Source organism: Gastrolobium bilobum, unplaced genomic scaffold (genome assembly GCF_033153095.1).
Source record: "Gastrolobium bilobum isolate Gb01-03AN ecotype WA unplaced genomic scaffold, APGP_CSIRO_Gbil_v1 utg12474, whole genome shotgun sequence".
Classification (NCBI taxonomy): Eukaryota; Viridiplantae; Streptophyta; class Magnoliopsida; order Fabales; family Fabaceae; genus Gastrolobium; species Gastrolobium bilobum.
Window position 1 is genome coordinate 1,852 of NW_026895756.1, and position 19,211 is coordinate 21,062.

Here is a 19,211-nt window from a genome sequence, read left to right on the forward strand (position 1 = left end):
ACAAAATCCACTGGAAAAATAAACTTGTCTACCTTGACCAAGACATCTTCAACCACACCTTCAGGCCTCTTGATAGATCTATCTGCAAGATGCAGAATAAGATTGGTCTCCTTCAAAGTGTTGATTCCCAAAGCTCTACATACTGTCAACGGCATCAAGTTTATACTGGCTCCCAAATCGCACAATGCCTTTCCCACCTCCATATCTCCTATAGCAATAGAGATACTGAAGCTTCCAGGATCTTTCATTTTTGTTGGAATCTTCTTCTGGATTAGGGCACTACACTCTGCTGTTAGGGCCACTGTCTCACCATCAGTTAATTTCCTCTTCTTAGTAAGAAGATCTTTCAGGAACTTTGCATAGTGAGGCATATTTTCCAGTGCTTCAGAAAATGGTATGTTAATTTGTAAATTTTTGAAGATATCCAGAAATCTTGCATAGTGCTGTTTCTGAATCTCTTGCTTCAACATTTAAGGGTAGGGAACTCTAGCATAGGGAGATAAAATAACTGGCTGTTCTTTCTTGTCAGTCATCTTCTTCTTTTCCCACTTCATCATCTTTTGTGGGGAAGCATTTTTACCAACTTCTACCTCTCCTTCATTCTTATTGTCTTTCCCTTCCTCTTCTTTCTTAATTCCAACTATAACATCTCTAACAACTACTTCCTTCTCACTTTTCTCATTTCTCATCTTCTCTACTTCATCATCAGAGACTACATCTTCAACCACAACCTCTTCTTCATTCTTTTTATTTTCCACATTCTTTTTCACTGGTTGAAGTACCAACCCACTTCTTGTCATAATTGCTTTACAGTGCTCCTTAGGATTCACTAATGTATCACCTGGAAATTTCCCTTGTGGTCTCTCTGATATCTGTCTTCATAATTGACCAATCTGGGTCTCCAAATTTCTGATTGATGCTTCCTGATTTCTGAAAGAAGTTCTGGTCTCCTGCATGAATGCAGTTGTCTCTTCCCTGAATGAATTAGACCCCTGGATATAATCCTGAGTTGTCTTAGATAACTGAGCAAACGCTTTCTCCCATGCAGCATGATCACTTTACTGCTCCTTCATATGTGGTGGTGGAGGATGTAATGGTGAGTTCAATTGATGGTTGGAACTATAGCTGAATCCTGGGTGTTGATTCTTGTTCTTCCATGGTGGCACATAAATATTCCTTCCCTGATTGTTGTAGTTCCTTTGATTATTCTGATCATACCACACTCCATTCACCTCTGCTTGTTCTGGTGATCCCCCATAATCACACTCCTCTGTCACATGGCCTTTCCCACAGATAGCACATACACTCTTGGTTTCCACAGAAGCTACCTTTTGTGAAGAGAGTTGCTTAATAAGGGTATCCAACTGTTGCTGCTGTTGTCTCTGTGTCTGCATCAGCTGATCATTCCTTGCCAACAGAGCATCATACCCATCCAACCTGATGATTCCTGTCCTTCTGTCAGCCACTGGGGCATTATCAAATTCCTGAGATGCCAATGACTCAAAGATATCCAAGGCTTCTTGAGGAGTCTTGGTAGTCAATGATCCACTAGCAGTGGCATGCACCAAGGTTCTAGTGTTAGTGGTCATTCCTTGCAGGAAGATTGCTGCTTGTTGCCATGCCTCAATTCCATGTTGTGGACATTTCCTCAACAAAGTCTTGAATCTCTCCCAAGCCTCATAAATGGATTCTGACTCTTTCTGCTTAAAGCTTGTAATCTCATCCTTCAACTTGGCCCTCTTGGATGCTGAGAAAAATCTCTGCAAGAACTTGGTTTGCAGATCATCCCAAGTTGTTATACTTCCCTGTGGCAATGATTGCAGCCATCTCCTTGCATCATCCGTCAGTGAATGAGTGAATAGTCTCAACAGAATTGCATCTCTTGTGACACCATTTATCTTCACAGTATCCCTCAACAACAGAAAGTTCTCTATGTGCAAGTAAGGGTCCTCTGCACTGGTTCTAGCAAATTGATCCTTCTGTACCAAATGTATCAAAGCAGGCTTCAATTCAAAGTTGTTGGGCTCCACTGTTGGGCGCACAACACTCCCAATTGGAGGAATCACTGCAGGAGTCATGTACTCTCCCAATGTCCTCTGTGGTGGTGGTGGTGGTGGTCTGTGATTCTCTGCTATTATCTCTTCCTGATTAACCGTACTGGATTCACCAATTTCTTGTAACTGTCTCCTTTGCCTGGCTGCTCTTTTGTGCTTCCTCAATGTCCTTTCTAATTCTGGATCATACAACAACAAATTCGGATCAAGTGTACCTGGCATATACCATAATCAAAATTGACCAGAAACTTAACATAAACTAAAATACTGAAAATAAAAGGATTCAATCTCAGAATTCTATGGTATCAGTTAGTGTTGAAAAACAAATTCCCCGGCAACGGCGCCAAAAACTTGTTGGACGTTTAGCAAGTGCACTAGTCGTACAAGTAATAAAATGATGAGTAAAGATCGTTCCCACGAGGAATTGTGTTCAAGCACCAATAAACCATAGAAAACTAATTTGAATCAGATAAGAATTTGTAAAAGTCATGAATAATTTGTCACCAGAAAATTGATTGTAAGTAATTTGACACAAAATAAATATGGATTAAGAATTAATAAAACAACAAGTAGTCAGAAAACAACTTTCCTCCATAATAACCCATGTAAAAACTGATTATATTATGAATTCTTTTCCATGTGATGTTAATCAACCTTTTACTTATCATCAAGATGTAATCCCTTACTACCCTGATAGATACATTAATCAGAAATCCCAATCCCTTGGTGATCTCTTTCTTAATACATGCATGAAATACTAAAGTCTTAAGATTACATCAGAACTCTAGCATCAATCCCTTGAGTACTAGAATTCTGATGTTGAGATTATCAGATACAGAAGTCATATAAACATCCCTGTTCTACACTACTTCCTTGATAGAAATAATTAAATCAGAAAATCTCAAATCAACACATGAAAAATACTTCATCATATTAATCAGATCAACATAATATTATCATGGAGTTCTATTGCATTCAGACTACAAAGACTTTACTCAGACATGACTAAGGAATAGACAAGAGAAGAAGAATCAAACTTCATTTCCATGTTGAAAGTCTTCAATCTCCAAACTATTACAAAGAAATCTTAATACAAAAACTAAAACACTAAGAGAATTTAGAGAGAAGTCAGACTAAAGTTTAAGAGAGAGAGAGAGCAAATTCCAGATCTTTTACTAAGTGTGAAGGCTTTGCCTTTTATAGTGTTACAATTAAAAACAGAAAACTGATGTGGGCGCTAAAACATCCATAAGTGACCGTTTTAGCGTCCATGCTTTACATTTGCTCAACTGTTTTTAACTGACAAAAATGCTAAAACGTTAAGGAATGACCGTTTTAGCGTCCAAACTTGGTGGATGCTCAACTGACTTTAACTGACTCCAACGCTAAAACTCTTGATTTGGACATTTTAGCGGTGGAGACAAGAGTCCTTTTTCCACTTCAGGGCGCTAAAACGCTTATTGCAGGCCATTTTAGTGCCCAAGACCAGCAATTTTCCATCTTCTAAGTGCAGCAGGGCGCTAAAACGCTCTGTGTGGGCGTTTTAGCGCTCATCACCAGCAAGTTTTGGCCTCTTCCTGTAGCAGGGCCCTAAAACGCTCAGTGTGGATGTTTTAGCGCTCAACACTTAGGCTATTTTTCTCCTCTTGAGCTCCAGAATCTTCTTCCTTCTCCAGTTGCCTTTCAAGCTTGCTTTTCCTACAAAAATCATACAAATTTCCAATAAAGCTCTTGAACTTGTAATTGAGGATATCTTAGGACATTAACCTTGTTTTTCATCATTTAATCACACAATTTGATCCTAATTCCTGCTAAAAACCATGATGAACTAAGGGTTCATCAAAGAAAACGTCGTCGTTTGTAGTTCCAACGTGTCTACCGTCCAGTCCGCGTCAGCAGACTAACGTGCCACACGGGCACCATTAGTTTGACCGTGACGGAAGAGTTGACAGAAGGACTAACGTGGCCCTTTTTTCATAATATTAGGGACCAATTTAGTCCTTTTTTATTGCCAGGGACTAAAACGGATTTCGTGGATATTGCCAGGGACCAAAAAGGGTGTTTACTCTAATTATTATGAGACTTAAATAATTATGGTAAGTGAGTAATAATGTTGAAAGTCATTTTTCTGACGAAAAGTGCAGATACCGGTTCTGCTACTCGGTATAAATGCGTACCGATGAAGTATCCCGAAAAATTATGAAAAATGTGTATATAGTCCTAGAATAATATGTAGGACTTGCAAAACAAGTTTCAAGTTAAAATAATGAGAACCGGTGCCAGAACTGATACTGGCTATGGAAAAGCGCGTACCGGAAAGGTACTGCGAAAAATAAAATAAAAATATGAAAAATCATAGAAAAATGAGTAGGTTCAGAATCCTGAGTTTGGGATTAAAATACTAAGCGTAGTTATTAGTGCTAATATTGTGCGATTAGTGATAAGTGGGCTATAAATAGGCTTGGGCACAATGCCCTAGGTCATAAACCTTCAGCCTCTACGTGAAGTTTTCCGGTCTTCATCAGCTGCCACCCTTCCCCTCCATTGTCACCCTCTTTTCTTCACTTAAAACCTCCAAGTAGTCACCTTTGTTCATTGTTCCTTCACCAAAGTAGTGTGGGTGAGTGAGAGCAAACTTGAGAGGGTGTGAAGCCTCACATTCTGAGTGTGTGTGGTTGTTGTTTGGGTGACTTGAGTGGCTGAGCTTTCTTGTTGGTTGTGAGAAAACCATTTTCTTAGCACATAAGGCTTCAAGAAGCCATTTTGATGATGAAAGGTCCAAGCTTGTAGCTTTTTTTCGTGGTCTTGAGGTGGCAGAACCATAGTGCTGTGTAGAGGACCCCTTGTGTGTCTCATTTTCGGAGTTTTGGAGCCTTAGAGGTATTCATGATCACCTCTTTGTCATTTTGACGTTTTAAGCTTGTTTAATCGGTTAAAAAGTAAAACTTGGATCATTTAAGTAAAGGAATGTGTTTCTGAGTTCTTAACATGCTTATGAACATCTATTTAAGGAGTCATTGGACTTTCAATCGCATTTGGACCCTTAAAAATGGGATTATGCAGCTGTCTGTTCGGAATTCTGCATTTTGTTGGAGAAGTATTCGAATACTATTCGTGTAGTATTCGAATACTATTCGTGTAGTATTCGAATACTTGTCCTATGGTAGTCGAATACTCCTTACAGGAGTATTAGAATACTTTTCTAGGAAGAAAAGTATTCGGATACCATTGAAGAAGTATTCGAATACTGGATAGTATTCGAATACAATGGGTTTTGGTATTTGAATACAGTGGTATTCGGATACTGGGGAAAAAGTATTCACATACTTTGTGGTATTCGAATACTTAAGTGAAAGTAGTCGAATACTTTCTGAATAGCTAGAGTATTCGAATACTACTCGTGAAGTATTCGAATACCTCCTGCAGAAACAACATGAAATGAGTTAAAATGAGTAAGAAAGTATTGATCACTTATAGAATCTTGAGCAATGATTATTGATGATTAATTATTGTATAAACAGATTGTGATTGTGCTGTTTGTGGGCCTTGAGCTTGTGTGGACTCTTGGCTTGGATTGTTATCTTGCAAGGTAAGCTTCCGTGTTCTCGATTTAGCCATTGTTGGTTCCACCATGTCCCATGGGGGGATGGTTTATATGCATGATGTTGTTTTCTTGTATTGTTTTGATAAATGCTATTGAGCTGTTATATGCGAGTGCCTTTATGATATACATGTGGCGTTCCACCTATACGGTAAGCCTGAGTATGTGGAGACATACAAGATGGTGAGGCTGTGGGTGAGGTGTAAGCGGTGTTCCTTGTACTTATTGTGGGGTTGTAGACGTACGTCCTGCATTTCTCTTGCCAGTAGAATAGTTAAAACACACATGGCATGAATATCTGTTGCACTGCATAGTTTTGGAACTTATACTGTTAAAGGCTTTTGAACTTATATTGCACATGTAAGTGAGCTTGGGGAGGAAGATCCTTGAGGACCCCTTGTCTTACTGAGATTTCTTGTTTAGAGATCTCACCCCACGTTTAGGGACACTTATTTCAAGTTCAGATAACTTGGGGGCTGATGCCTCTAGCGGCAGGAGGCCGGAGCTTAGCTGATATTGATGTTATATGCTGACATGTTTGGATGCTGGATTATATCTGCTGATGTTATGCTTTTAGCTTGTTATTATTATGTTGCTGTTGTTGAGACTTTTGTGGGCTTTGTTGCCTTATTTGGTGAGCATGGGGTTTGTCCATGCCACATTGATGTTAGTACTTTTAGCTTGAGTTGTATAAACTATCAAGGTTGTCCGGTCTACGTGTTGTAGTTCCGTGACTAGAGACACATTGATGTAAATTTTATATTGAGGTATTTCAGTTAGATGTCTTTTGCAATTTACATACATGCGATGCTTTTATGAAATGAATTAAGTAATTCAACTTGGCTAATGATAATGAAGTCATAATTGAAAATAAAAAGATATTCCGCATTTTTAAATTAAGCGTGGCTTAATACGATGATATGATAACAAACCGGGTATATACGGGGTGTTACATTTTATGGTATCAGAGCACTTTCTAGGGAAAAGCCTGTATGTATTACAATAGCTTAGAATGCTTTGTGGTGTCTTGTCTTGTGTGTTTGCTCCGTTGAGTTTTATTATGATAATGCATATGTGATCACATTGCATGGGCCTGATCAATTCATAATTTGTGTAACTTGTGCAGAGTCATGGTAATACCCAGGAGAACTCGTGAGACTGTTGAGGGTCAACCCGACCCGATACTGACTACGTTAGCTGAGATGCAGGAGGCCACTAGATTAGCCAACGTGGCAATGATGAACGCCGCTCGTGAGGCGAACCAGAAGGCCTCGGAGGATTCTCTTGAGGCGAACCGTTTGGCGAACAAACCGGATATATACGGGGTGTTACAACTGGCATTCCTGTGGTAGGGGAATTCTTCGAGGTGTTTCTTGAGGAGATTCCTGAGTTTCCGCCACAACGGGAGATAGAGCTGTTCATAGACTTGTTGCCTGGTATGGGGCCTATTTCATTAGCTCCATATCGGATGTCGCCACCGGAGTTAGCGGAGCTGAAGAAGCACATTGAGGGTCTTTCTGCGAAAGACTTCATTCGACCGAGTGTGTCTCCATGGGGAGCACCGGTCATCTTTGTGAAGAAGAAAGATGGCACTATGCGATTTTGCACCGACTACAAGCAGTTGAACAAGGTGACGATCAAGAACAAGTATCTTCTTCCGCGTATTGATGATTTGTTGGATCAGCTCAGGGGTGCTTGTGTGTATTCGAAGATTCATCTCCGGTCCGAATAACATCAGATTCGGGTGAAGCCGGAGGATGTCCCTAAGACCGCGTTTCACTCGAGATACGGTCACTTCGAGTATCTGGTGATTCTATTTGGACTCACCAATGCACCTGCAGTATTCATGGATTACATGAACCGAATTTTCCAGCCATACCTGGATAAGTTTGTGATCGTCTTCATTGACGATATCTTGATTTACCCCCAGACGGAGGAGGAGCATGCTGAGCACTTGAGGATTGTGTTGCAAGTGCTGAAGGAGAAAAAGCTTTATGCTAAGCCTTCGAAATGCGAGTTCTGGCTCAAGTCGGTGAAGTTTCTTGGGCATGTGATTTCTGTTGAAGGAGTTGCAGTGGATCCCAAATAGATTGAAGTTGTGCTAGATTAGGAGAGGCCCAAGACAGTTACTGAATTGAGGAGTTTCTTGGGTTTGGCAAGTTACTATCGGAGGTTCATCAAGGGATTCTCCACGATGGTTCTACCATTGACTCGCCTTACCCGGAGGGAGACTCCGTTTGTGTGGACTCAGGAGTTGAAGGAGAGATTGACAACTTCACCAGTGTTGATCCTTCCTGATCTTGAGGAGCAGTTTAAGCTTTACTGTGATGCTTCTGGAAAAGGGTTGGGCTGTGTTTTGATGCAGACTGGTAGAGTTGTTGCTTATCCTTCGAGGCAGTTGAAGCCTCATGAGGAGAACTACTCGACTCATGATTTGGAATTGGCTGTGATTGTGTTTGCCTTCAAGATTTGGAGGCATTATCTGTTTGGTATGCAGTTCGTCGTGTTCAGTGACCACAAGACTTTGAAGTACTTGTTTGATCATAAGGAGATAAACATGAGGCAAATGAGATGGATGGAGTTTCTGAAGGACTACGACTTTGAGTTGAAGTATCATCCTGGCAAGGCCAATGTGGTAGCTGACCCTCTGAGTCAAAAATCCGCAAGTCTATCCAGTTTGTCGATAGATGACTTTGATGTCATTGAGAAGTTTCGAGATCTAACGGTGACTTCTGTTAGTATATGGATGTCCTAGAGACAATCTTTTGATTAGATTACGACATAAGTGGACCTTTGTATTGTCGCAAATAAATAAAAGCATTCTTTATCCTATTTCATATTTTGTCTCGATATTACTGTTAATATTATATATGAGTAACTGGATAAACCCCTTGGAATAAAATAGGTATCTCTTGAGTATCTGTGATGAGATCACGATCATGAGGATTCAAGGATACTGGATGTTTATTCCTAATTTTATGTTCCTAGTCTAGAGACACTGAGAATGGGGATCAGTGATCTCGGGTAAGACTAGCACGACTTATCTGCTTGTATTCGGATGCAAGGTAAAGACCTCATGAGCTACAGATATGGAAATGTCTTAGCTAAAGTCGTGGGTGGACCTATAAGGGTATAGCTCGCACTTAACAGACCCACAAAGAGACTCTATGAGGAAATCTCACAGAGAGTATCATTAGAGTAGTCTTTTTATATTTGGGTATGTCTTTCCTTAGACCAGAAGTTATTGCATAGACTGTGTTCTAGAAGGCATGCTTTGACTGGATACCTCGTCTGCCTGAAACATGGAGACTCATAGGTATACTGTTGGGCTTGTCCTGAAAGAGCACAGGGCTAGGGTGATACGCTGAAGGAATTCGTCAAATCTCTGTGAGAGATTAGGTTATCTGTAAACAGGAGAAATTGGGATGACATTTACAGGGACTCGAGAATCTATGCATAGTAAAAGAGATCATGAGATGATCTGCCTTTAGAGTCAGTAAATTGAAGATTCCCTATTTCGAATAAAGCTTACCCTAAACCGCAAGGGTTGATACGTTCCCTTACCCTAGGTTTTATGGGAAGGTTACCGAGATGAAAGGAAATACATACGGCAACCAAATATGTGTAATAGGATGATTATGTCATTAACCTAACTAGCTCTGGGGCAACAAAGCATTGCTAGTGCTCTGTGTTGTCATTAGATGGGTTGTGGGCTTATTGGGCCCAAGCCCATTTATGTCAGTGGCTATGTTGGGCCTAATGGGTCACACACTAACACCTTATTGTCATGACAATATAGCATTAAAGGTATTGAGCCTAATAATGGTTATTATCCCAAGAAGAAGTTTGGAAGCCCAGCAAAAGGGAAAAAGGGTGCATGGTTAGTTAATGGGCTTGGATGGTCCAAGACATTACTAATTAATTTAATTAGTTAAATTAATTATCAAATGTTTAAATTTTGAATTTTGAATTTTGAATTTGAAATTTGAAATTTGAATTTGAATTTCGAAATTTGAATTTTGAATTTGAAATTTGAAATTTAAATTTTGAATTTGAAATTTGAATTTGAATTTGGAATTTGAATTTAAAATTTAAATATTTGAACGTTTGAATTCAAATGTTTGAATTCGAATTTGAATTGGCTATGAAAAGTTGTTTCATAACAAAAGGATAAGATAAGATCTTATTGGAATAAATCCCAAATATCAAGAGGAGATCTTTGAGAATCTTCTAGTGAGGATATGAGGCGCTGATTTTGGTATCTGATGATGGTCATAGGATCAACCAAATGAGCTCGAGTCAGATTTGATTTGTTGAGAGAATAAGTGAGACAGTTGGTTCAAGTTTGAATGCAACTGCTCAACGTATCTGGACTGTTATGAGGCCAAGTGGGGTGCACCATATGGCTGGCCATATGATGGTTGTTGAGTCAGACTCTTGTTGAGATATTCACTTGATATCATGAGGATGTGAGAGGAGGTTGTTGACAAGATTTGGATTTTTGTAACAACTCCACTCATCCCCCTAGTGTGCGCTACATAGGGCCTTATTTGAGTGAAGAAAATATGATTTTAATTAACTCATTCTCTCATCTCCCTGTGGGTTCCTTTTGTCTGATTTTTCTTAAGAGAGTTTTGAAATAACCTAGCTTTTTTCAAAGTAAATCCATGCGCCACTTTTGTGTCTATTCTGGCTGAATATTCACTCTTCTAAACACCTTGACCTAGCCTCCTTCACACATTGGGCGCATAGCTTGCCTCCATTGGTGTTTTCGTTGGTGGCCTTGAAGAAGAGTTATTCCGTCTTGACAGAGGGTGGTGTGGATCAACATTAGAGGGCTTGCATCTTCAAGCCTCATCGTGATCATCCTCAAGTTTTGGAAAGCAAACAAGGTAACATCCATGCCCTAAAGCATGTTTCTTAATATGGTATGTGTTATTCCGCTCGAAAAATTTTGTTTTTTCCTCTCATATGCCTCGACCTTCAAGGTCAGTTTTTCCCTCTCAGAAGCCGTCTGGTAAGCTTCAACCTCTAGAGATTCCGGAATGGAAATGGGAGAGCATTTCCATGGACTTCCTGGTGGGTTTGCCGAAGACTCAGGTTGGCTGCGACTCTATCTGGGTCATTGTGGACAAACTGACAAAGTCTGCCCATTTTCTTCCAGTGAAGGTGATCTTCACTACTGAGCAGTTGGCCAGACTGTATGTTCGCGAGATTGTGAGGCTTCACGGGGTGCCCGAAAGTATCATTAGTGATAGTGACCCGAAGTTCACATCTCGGTTCTGGGAGGCGCTGCAGGGAGTATTTGGTACTCAGTTGAGATTGAGTACAGCCTATCACCCTCAGACTGACGGACAGACTGAGCGGACCATCCAGACCTTGGAGGACATGTTGAGGGCTTGCACTTTGGAGCAGGGTTCAACATGGGATAAGTACCTGCCATTGGTGGAGTTTTCATATAACAACAGTTTCCATGCTAGCCTGGACATGGCACCCTACGAGGCGTTGTATGGTAGGAGGTGTCAGACTCCTACCTGATGGTTTGAGGTTGGAGATAAAGAGTTGTTTGGCTTGGACTTTGTCCAAGATACTACCCAGCAGATCCAAATGATCCGAGAGAAACTGAAGCAGGCGCGAAATCGCCATAAGAGCTACTACGATGTCAAGCATCGTCCACTGAAGTTCAGTGAGGGTGAGTACGTGTTTGTGAGACTTTCACCTGGCACCGGTGTTGGTCGGGCCCTCGGAGTGAGGAAGCTGAACCCGCGATTCATTGGGTCATACCAGATCCTTGGTAGAGTAGGGCCTGTTGCCCTATGATGCACGGTCACGGACACGGGACACGACACGACACGCCGACACGTTAATTCTAAAAAATGTCATGTTTTGACACGTTGGGACACGTTTTGATATTAAATAAAATTTTTAATATATATAATATAATTTATATTTAATACATATAAGAGTCCATAATAAGTCATATAACCAATCAAATATTTAAATTTCATAACATAAATATAAATATAAATAATTTTTCGTAGTTTGTTTATTTTTCATGTCAAATTTCATAACAGAAAAAAATTAATTTATAAATTATTTCTTTTAAATTTAGTTAACAAAATAAAATTAAGAATTAAAAAAAAAAATCTGTCTGAGCGTGACCGCGTGTCCGAGAAAGTTAACTGCGTGTCAGAAAAACGTGTCAGAGAGTTGACCGCGTGTCGGACACGTGTCCGACACGCAAATTTTTCACAAAATCGTGTGTCCGTGCTTTGGAGCTGTTGCCTACCGGCTTGCCTTGCCTCCAAACTTGGCCAACATCAACTACGTGTTTCACGTGTCTCAACTTCGGAAGTAGGTATCAGATACCTTGCACATGGTGCAACCGGGTGATGTGGAAGTTCGGGAGAACTTGAAAACTCCCGTCGGACCACTCAAGATTCTCGATCGTGGCGAGAAGAAGATGAGGAGTAAGATCATTCTGATGGTCAAAGTGCAATGGACAGGAAGAACCCCTGAGTAGTGTATTTGGGAGCGAGAGGACGAGCTTCTCCGGCAGTATCTCGACTTCTGAGACTAGTATGTTTCTAATTTTGAAGACAAAATCCTAAAAAGGTGGGGTGAATGTAAGAACTCGCACCGTTAATTAAGGAAGTTAATTAATTAAGTATGAGAAATTAGAAAATAATTTCATAATTGACCCTAATAATTATAATATGGCTTAAATAATTATGGTAAGTGTTTAATAATGCTGAAAGTTGCTTTTCTGATGAAAAGTGCAGATACCGGTTCTGCTACTCGGTATAAATGCACACCGATGAAGTATCCCAAAAAATTATAATAAGTGCAGGAATATTCCTAGAATAATATATAGGACTGTGATTTCAAGTTTCAAGTTAAAATAATGAGAACTGGTGCCAGAACTGATACTGGCTATGGAAAAGCGCATACTAGAAAAGTGCTGCGAAAAATAAAATAAAAATATGATAAATCCTAGAAAATAGCTAGGTTCAGAATCCTAAATTTGAGATTAAAATGCTAAGCGTAACTATATTTGTTAATACAATGTGTTTAACTTAAGATGCCTATAAATACTACTCTTCACAAAACCCTAGGCTGATTTGATACATGCAACGTGTCTTTTCTGAGTGAGCTCCAGCAGCCTTGAGCTTTCCCTTGACATTCTTCCTTTGTTCTTGATAAAACTCACTAAAGAAGCCATTTTTATTCTTTGTTCTCTATCATATCACCTTGTGTGAGTAAGGGCTGGCCTTGGGTGTTAGTAAGGGACCTTTTTCTGAGTTTGGTTTCTGAAATTGTGAGGGTTAAGGAGTTGTGCTTCTAAGTTGTGTGAGTTTTAACCTTTGTCTTGGCATTTTGAGCTCCAAGTTGTGAGCTTTGTGGAGAAAGACACCATCTTGAGGTGGCAAATTCGTGGACCTTAGAATCCTGTGCTGTGAGTCTGAGTTGGAAGCTCCTTTTGTGTCTCATTTTCGGAGTTTTGGAGCTTGGAGGTATACCATGATCACCTCTTTGTTATTTTGATGATTTAAGCTTGTTTGATCGGTTAAAAAGTAAAACTTGGATCATTTAAGTAAAGGAATGTGTTTCTGAGTTCATAACATGATAATGAACATCTGTTTATGGAGTCACTGGACTCCAAATCACGTTTGGACCCTTAAAAGTGGGATTAAGCAGAAGTCTGTTCGAACTTCTGCATTATGTTGGAGAAGTATTCGAATACTTTTCGTGTAGTATTCAAATACTTGTCCTCTGGTAATCGAATACTCCTTGCAGGAGTATTGGGATGCTTTTTTGGGAAGAAAAGTATTCGGATACCTTTGAATAAGTATTCGAATATAGTGAGTTTTGGTATTCGGATACTGTGATATTCGGATACTTGGGGTGTTGGTATTCGAATACCTTGTGGTATTCGAATACTTTAGTGAAAGTATTCGGATACTTTCTGGAGACAAAGAGTATTCGAATACTCATCGAGGAGTATTCAAGTACCTCCTGCAGAAACAACATAAAATGACTTGAAATGAGATGGAAAGCCTTAATCACTTAATGTAACCTTGGTAAATGGTTATTGATGATTATTTACTGTATAAACAGATTGTGATTGTGCTGTTTGTGGGCTTTGAGCTAGTGTGGACTCTTGGCTTGGATAGTTAGCTTGCAAGGTAAGCTTTCGTGTCCTCGGTTTAGCCATTGTTTGTTCCACCATGTCCCATGGGGGGATGGTTATATGCATGATGTGTTTTCATGTACTTTTTTTATTGAAATGCTTATGAGCTATTAAGTGCAATTGCTTTATGATATGTATGTAGTGTTTCGCCTAGACAGGAAGCCATGGGGTGGTCCAGTGGGCAAGTACAGCATGTGCATGTACTATGTGGGTAATAGACGTATTCCTGCACTTCTTTGATCAGTAGAATTGTTATAACACACATGACATGATTATCTGCTGCATTGCACTGTTTTGGAACTTATACTGTTTAACTATTTTTGAAACTTATATTGCACATGTAAGTGAGCTTGGGGTGGAAGATCCTTGAGGACCCCTTGTCTTACTGAGATTTCTGTTTAGAGATCTCACCCCACGTTTGGGGCGCTTATTTCAGGTTCAGGTAAAGCGGGGGTTGAGACCTCCAACGGCAGGAGGTCGGAGCTTAACTGATTTATATGTTGTTATGCTGATTATGTTGGATGATGGATTTTGCCTGTTGCTATTTGCTGTTAGCTTTATGATTATGTTGTTATTATTGTTGAGACCTTGTTTAGCTATGTTACCTTATTTGGTGAGCATGGGGATTGTCCATGCCACACTGCTTGACTATGTCTTACTTTAGCTTCGAGTTGTAATAATGTATCAGGATTATGTCCGGACTACGTGTTGTAGTTCCGTGATTTTAGATACTCACAGTTGCTTATATATTGAGGTATTTCAGTTAGCTGTCCTTTGCAATTTACATACAAGCGTTGTTTTTAAAGAAATTGATTAAGTAATCAACTTGGCTAAGTTTAATGACGTCATCATTGAAAAGAAAAAGATATTCCACAAATTTAATTAAGCGTGGCTTAATACGATGACATGTTAACAAACCGGGCATACATGGGGTGTTACAATGTAGCTTCTTAACTTGGTTCCGCCAAAGTTTGTTGTAAAGACACATAAAAAACTATGGAAAGGGTGTAGGCCCAGATCAATCCATATTCGGATTTAGGGTGCTATGGCATACGTCCTACAACAGCAGTCAAATAAGATGGAATCTTATACAGAAGAGTGCATATCTTTTGGTTACCCTAAGAGAACCAGGGATGAGATCTTATTTAGTCCTAAGGACAAGATGATCTAAGTGGGTGGTATTAACACTCACTTGATTTTCTTAAAGGAGGACTAGATGAGAAATTATAAGCTCTTAAGTAAGGTTATTCTTGAAGAGACTTATCTCATATCAAGAATTTCCAGAATCTCTAGAAGCTTCATTCGTTGTTCCCTTGATTGTTCAAAGAGGGGAAAAATATATCTCTAGGTGAACGAACAACGGAACCATAATTGGAAAGTCAACATGATAATATATAAGTGAAACTAGTAGAAATATTAGTATCACATGTGGAAGAACAATATCAAGAATAAATGGATCCTCAAGAAATTGAAGATCCACCATTTGACCCAATCTTTGATCTACCTATAAATACACAAGGTCTAGTGCAGAACATTCGTAGTGGGAGAGAACCTTATTAGCTCTCAAGTTGTCTCTTATCGAGTGTCATTGATCCTACTAGTTATGATAATGCACTAGAAGATTTTATTGATCAAGTTTGCTCAAGCTATAAACCATGAGATGGAATACTTGTATTTCAACTCTATTAGATACCTAGGAAAGGCATCAAGAGGGGTAAAACCCATTAGGTGCATGTGGACCTATAAATGCAAAGAGAGGATAGACAAGAAGGTAAAAACCTTCAAAACTAGCTTGGAGGCAATTTTGCAAGACGTCATGCTTGAGTCTATCCAGATTCTCTTAGTTGCTGTTATAAGTCTAAATTATGATATTTCATTTTGGGAGTTGGATGTCAGGATATCTACATATAACAACCAAAACAATTTATAGCAAATGGGCAGGAACACACGGTATGCAAGTTGTGAAAGTCTATTTCATGGACTTAAGCAAACATCGAGGTCTTAGAACATCTGTTTTGATCAAGTTATCAAAATTTTGATTTTGAGAGAACCTTGATGAATGATGTGTATTTGTATGCAAAAGATCCAACGAAAAATAGTAGCTTTTCTGGTACTTTATGTAGATGATATGCTCCTTATTGGAAACAACGTGGAGGTAAAATCAAGCATAAAGAGTTGGTTAAGTTAGTGTTTTAGTATGGAAGTACTGGGCAAGCCAATTATATTCTTGGTATAAAACTCTTATGAGACCGAAAGAATAAGTTGTTGGCATCACCTTAGGCTACTTACATTGACAAAACTCTTGTCAAAATTCAACATGAGAATTCTAAGAGAAGAATTATAATTCTCAGATGTGGAATTCATCTTCCTAAGGAGTAACCAAAGACACCTGAGAAGGAAGAATGCATGAGCAGGATATCTTATGCTTTGGCAAAGGTAATCTTATGCATATCATGTTGGGCGTTAAACCAGACATCTGTCACGCAGTGGGAGTAGTGAGACGGTACCATTCTGGATATAGAGGAACACTAAGATTATTGTTAAGCATGTACTCAAGTATCTTTGGAGAACGAGGGATTATATGCTGGAATATTCTAGTGGGAGTTTTGAAAAGCTAAGTTTTCATAAATTCAGTTATTTCAAGTGGATATTGACTCAAAAAAAGAACCTCGAGCTATGAGTTTTACTCAACTAGGATAGAAATAAAGGTGGATCTTGTAGACCCAGTTACTAAGAGTTTGCCTGAACTTGTGTTCAAGAGGCATGCTACTTCTTTGGATCTTAAGAGGATCCCAGACTTGCTTTAAGCGAGTGGGAATTATTGATTTCATTGTGCTCTTAGAGTAAGACAATGAAACAATGAAATCATTTTCTGAATTTCATAAATAAGGTTTTATTTATTTATTTTGCACACCATTTACAAATATCAAGGTCCGGATCAATTGTGGAGTATATGATCATATGTATACGTTCATTAAGGACATGATCATAGGTTCTCACAATTAATTAATAGATTCACAGCTGTTAAATAAAGTTGGGCACTTTATTTGGGCTGCAATATTTTATGAAATGGTTTTGTCCAAATCATTGTAAAATATTGGTGTGGATTAACATTTATATTGAAAGGATCAATGAGAGATTTGATTAAGGTTGTTTTTCTGTCTTAAGGTATCAAATCTCCAGTTAACCATAGTTATGTAATTACTCTTAATCCTGAGTTTATTATAAATAGGTAATCAAATAGTTTTCATTCTTTGATTTACCAACGGGTGAGGTTCGATCTATTGATAGCCAATAACTCGGTATTTTAAGAGTGAGATTATTTGATTATCGGTATTTATGAGATAAACAACATGGAATTTGTAGGATATGTCCCCTTGATATGTTTCGGTACTTGGATATTAAAGACACTGGCCAGTGCATGTAATCCATTAGAGAAACTAGCATAGTCAATGGAATAAATAATTGATTGAGTTATAGAAAACTTGTCAATCAATTATAGACATTCTACAAAGGGGCGATGCATATTCGTGTTATAAGTGTTATTAATCTTGGAGTTCAAGTTCGGGCTTTTAGTGGAATAGCACCGAATTAGATAATCATTCGTTGATTATCAAGAGCCTTGTTTAATAACAGATGGTAGATCCCCAGACTAGCTCAAGAAAAGGATGAGATAATTTTCAGTTGATGACAACTAGTGGGATACATGTACTTGGACTTTGGGCTCAAGTTTGTACTTAAGAGCAAGTGGGAGATTGTTGGACTTGCTCTTTCACTAAAGCCCAATATGGTCTAGTGTGTAAGAAGAGCCCAAGAAACCTAAAGCCCATTCTGCTTAGGGCTAGGGTTTCCTGGAACCCATATATATTCTACACTTATAGTCATCAGCCTCTCAAGTCTTCACTTTGTGGTTGCAGAGGCTGAGGTAAGGTCATCTCCCTGAAAGTGAGAGAGTGCCCACACACTTTCCATTTTCCCCTGAGACATAGTCTGGAAGATCTGCCACAGTCCAGTTTCAAGGAGGCTGTTCGTACTGCGACGCTGAGGAGATCAGTTCGTGAGTTCGTGCTGTGACGCAAAGGACTCTAGTTCGTGGAACATCATCTCGAATCTGAGCTACAAGAGGTAATGATAAAACTATGATGATCCTATACATCCAAATCACAATGGTCTTAAACGCTTTCGCAGATGCAATTGCTTCTGCAATAACTTTCTCTTCCGGGATAGGGAAGTGTTACGTTTATAACTTTTTTTTGTTTATAACTCTTACAACCTCAACTACGTAATCCGAGGAGTAGAATTACTTAAGAGTGTACTTCCCGGAGTACATAACTGAGGTTGTAAAAATTGTAAATAAAAAAATTTGTAAAAGTAATCTGCTATCGAGGTATAATTTTAATTTTAGAAGAGAATTCATATAACTCAACGTATTAGTAATTCTTAAAAATAAATAAATAGCAAAAGTTGGTTCAATTGGCAAGAATATATGAAATATAAGAAATTATAGATTGTTTCATCAGATAATGTTAACAATATAATTTTGTTTTGTTTTGTTTTCACTAAAATAAGTCATTTTCAAAGGAAATACTCAACATGATGGATTGCCCTAATTCTTTTTGTTCAAGTTTATCAAATCCCAATAAAACCTTTTTTTTTTGTAAGGAAAAGGAGGATTAAGCCCCCAAAACAACAAAAACAAAACCAGAAAAAACTACGAATTACAACCTAAGACACGAGGTCTTCCCACACTCGCCATATTAGCATTAAGAAGCGGGATTAGTCCAGGAGGAGGCTCCCCCCACACTAATCGGTCATCCTGATTACCATGATCAATAATAAAGTTTGCTAACCAATCTGCACAAGTATTTGCTTCCCTTAAAGTGTGCTGAACAAAAACAGACCAGCTTCTATCCAACCAAGTCCGTATACGAGAAATCAACTGATTTTCACGGACTGTTGCACCACTTCTGGTGAGCACAGTGACCACACTAGATGAATCACTCTCAATCACAACTTTGCGGAACCCAACGTTCCAAGCCATCTCTAAACCCCGTAAAACACCCCACAGCTCAGCCTTAAAAGAAGAACAAGTACCCAATTTGAAAGCTAAGCCACCCAACCAAAGACGTTAAGAATTACGAATAACTCCCCCACAAGCAGCAAGACCAGGATTCCCTCGCGCAACACCATCTGTATTCACCTTAATAAAATCTGAAATAGGGAATTGCCAAGCAATATTAATAACCATAGTGCTCCTCTCAGCAAGATTATTTTTCGTGTGAGTGAATGAATCTAAAACATCTTTAAACAGATTCTGCACCAGAAGAACTTTCATACTGATTGAAAAAACATTGGCCCCATGAGT

At 39.0% G+C, this 19,211-nt stretch overlaps 1 protein-coding gene and 1 non-coding gene across 2 annotated transcripts; one reads left to right on the plus strand and one right to left on the minus strand.

Annotated features, from left to right (window-relative positions):
• The first annotated feature begins 1,626 nt into the window (after positions 1-1,626).
• Positions 1,627-1,733, plus strand: LOC133295659 (small nucleolar RNA R71). Its single transcript, XR_009749383.1, has one exon. It is a non-coding gene; the product is annotated as a small nucleolar RNA R71 (small nucleolar RNA).
• A 16,824-nt stretch (positions 1,734-18,557) lies between these two features.
• LOC133295652 (uncharacterized) lies at positions 18,558-18,887 on the minus strand. Its single transcript, XM_061494494.1, has one exon. It carries the CDS (start codon positions 18,885-18,887, stop codon positions 18,558-18,560), a length of 330 nt encoding a protein of 109 aa, XP_061350478.1.
• Positions 18,888-19,211: the final 324 nt, after the last annotated feature.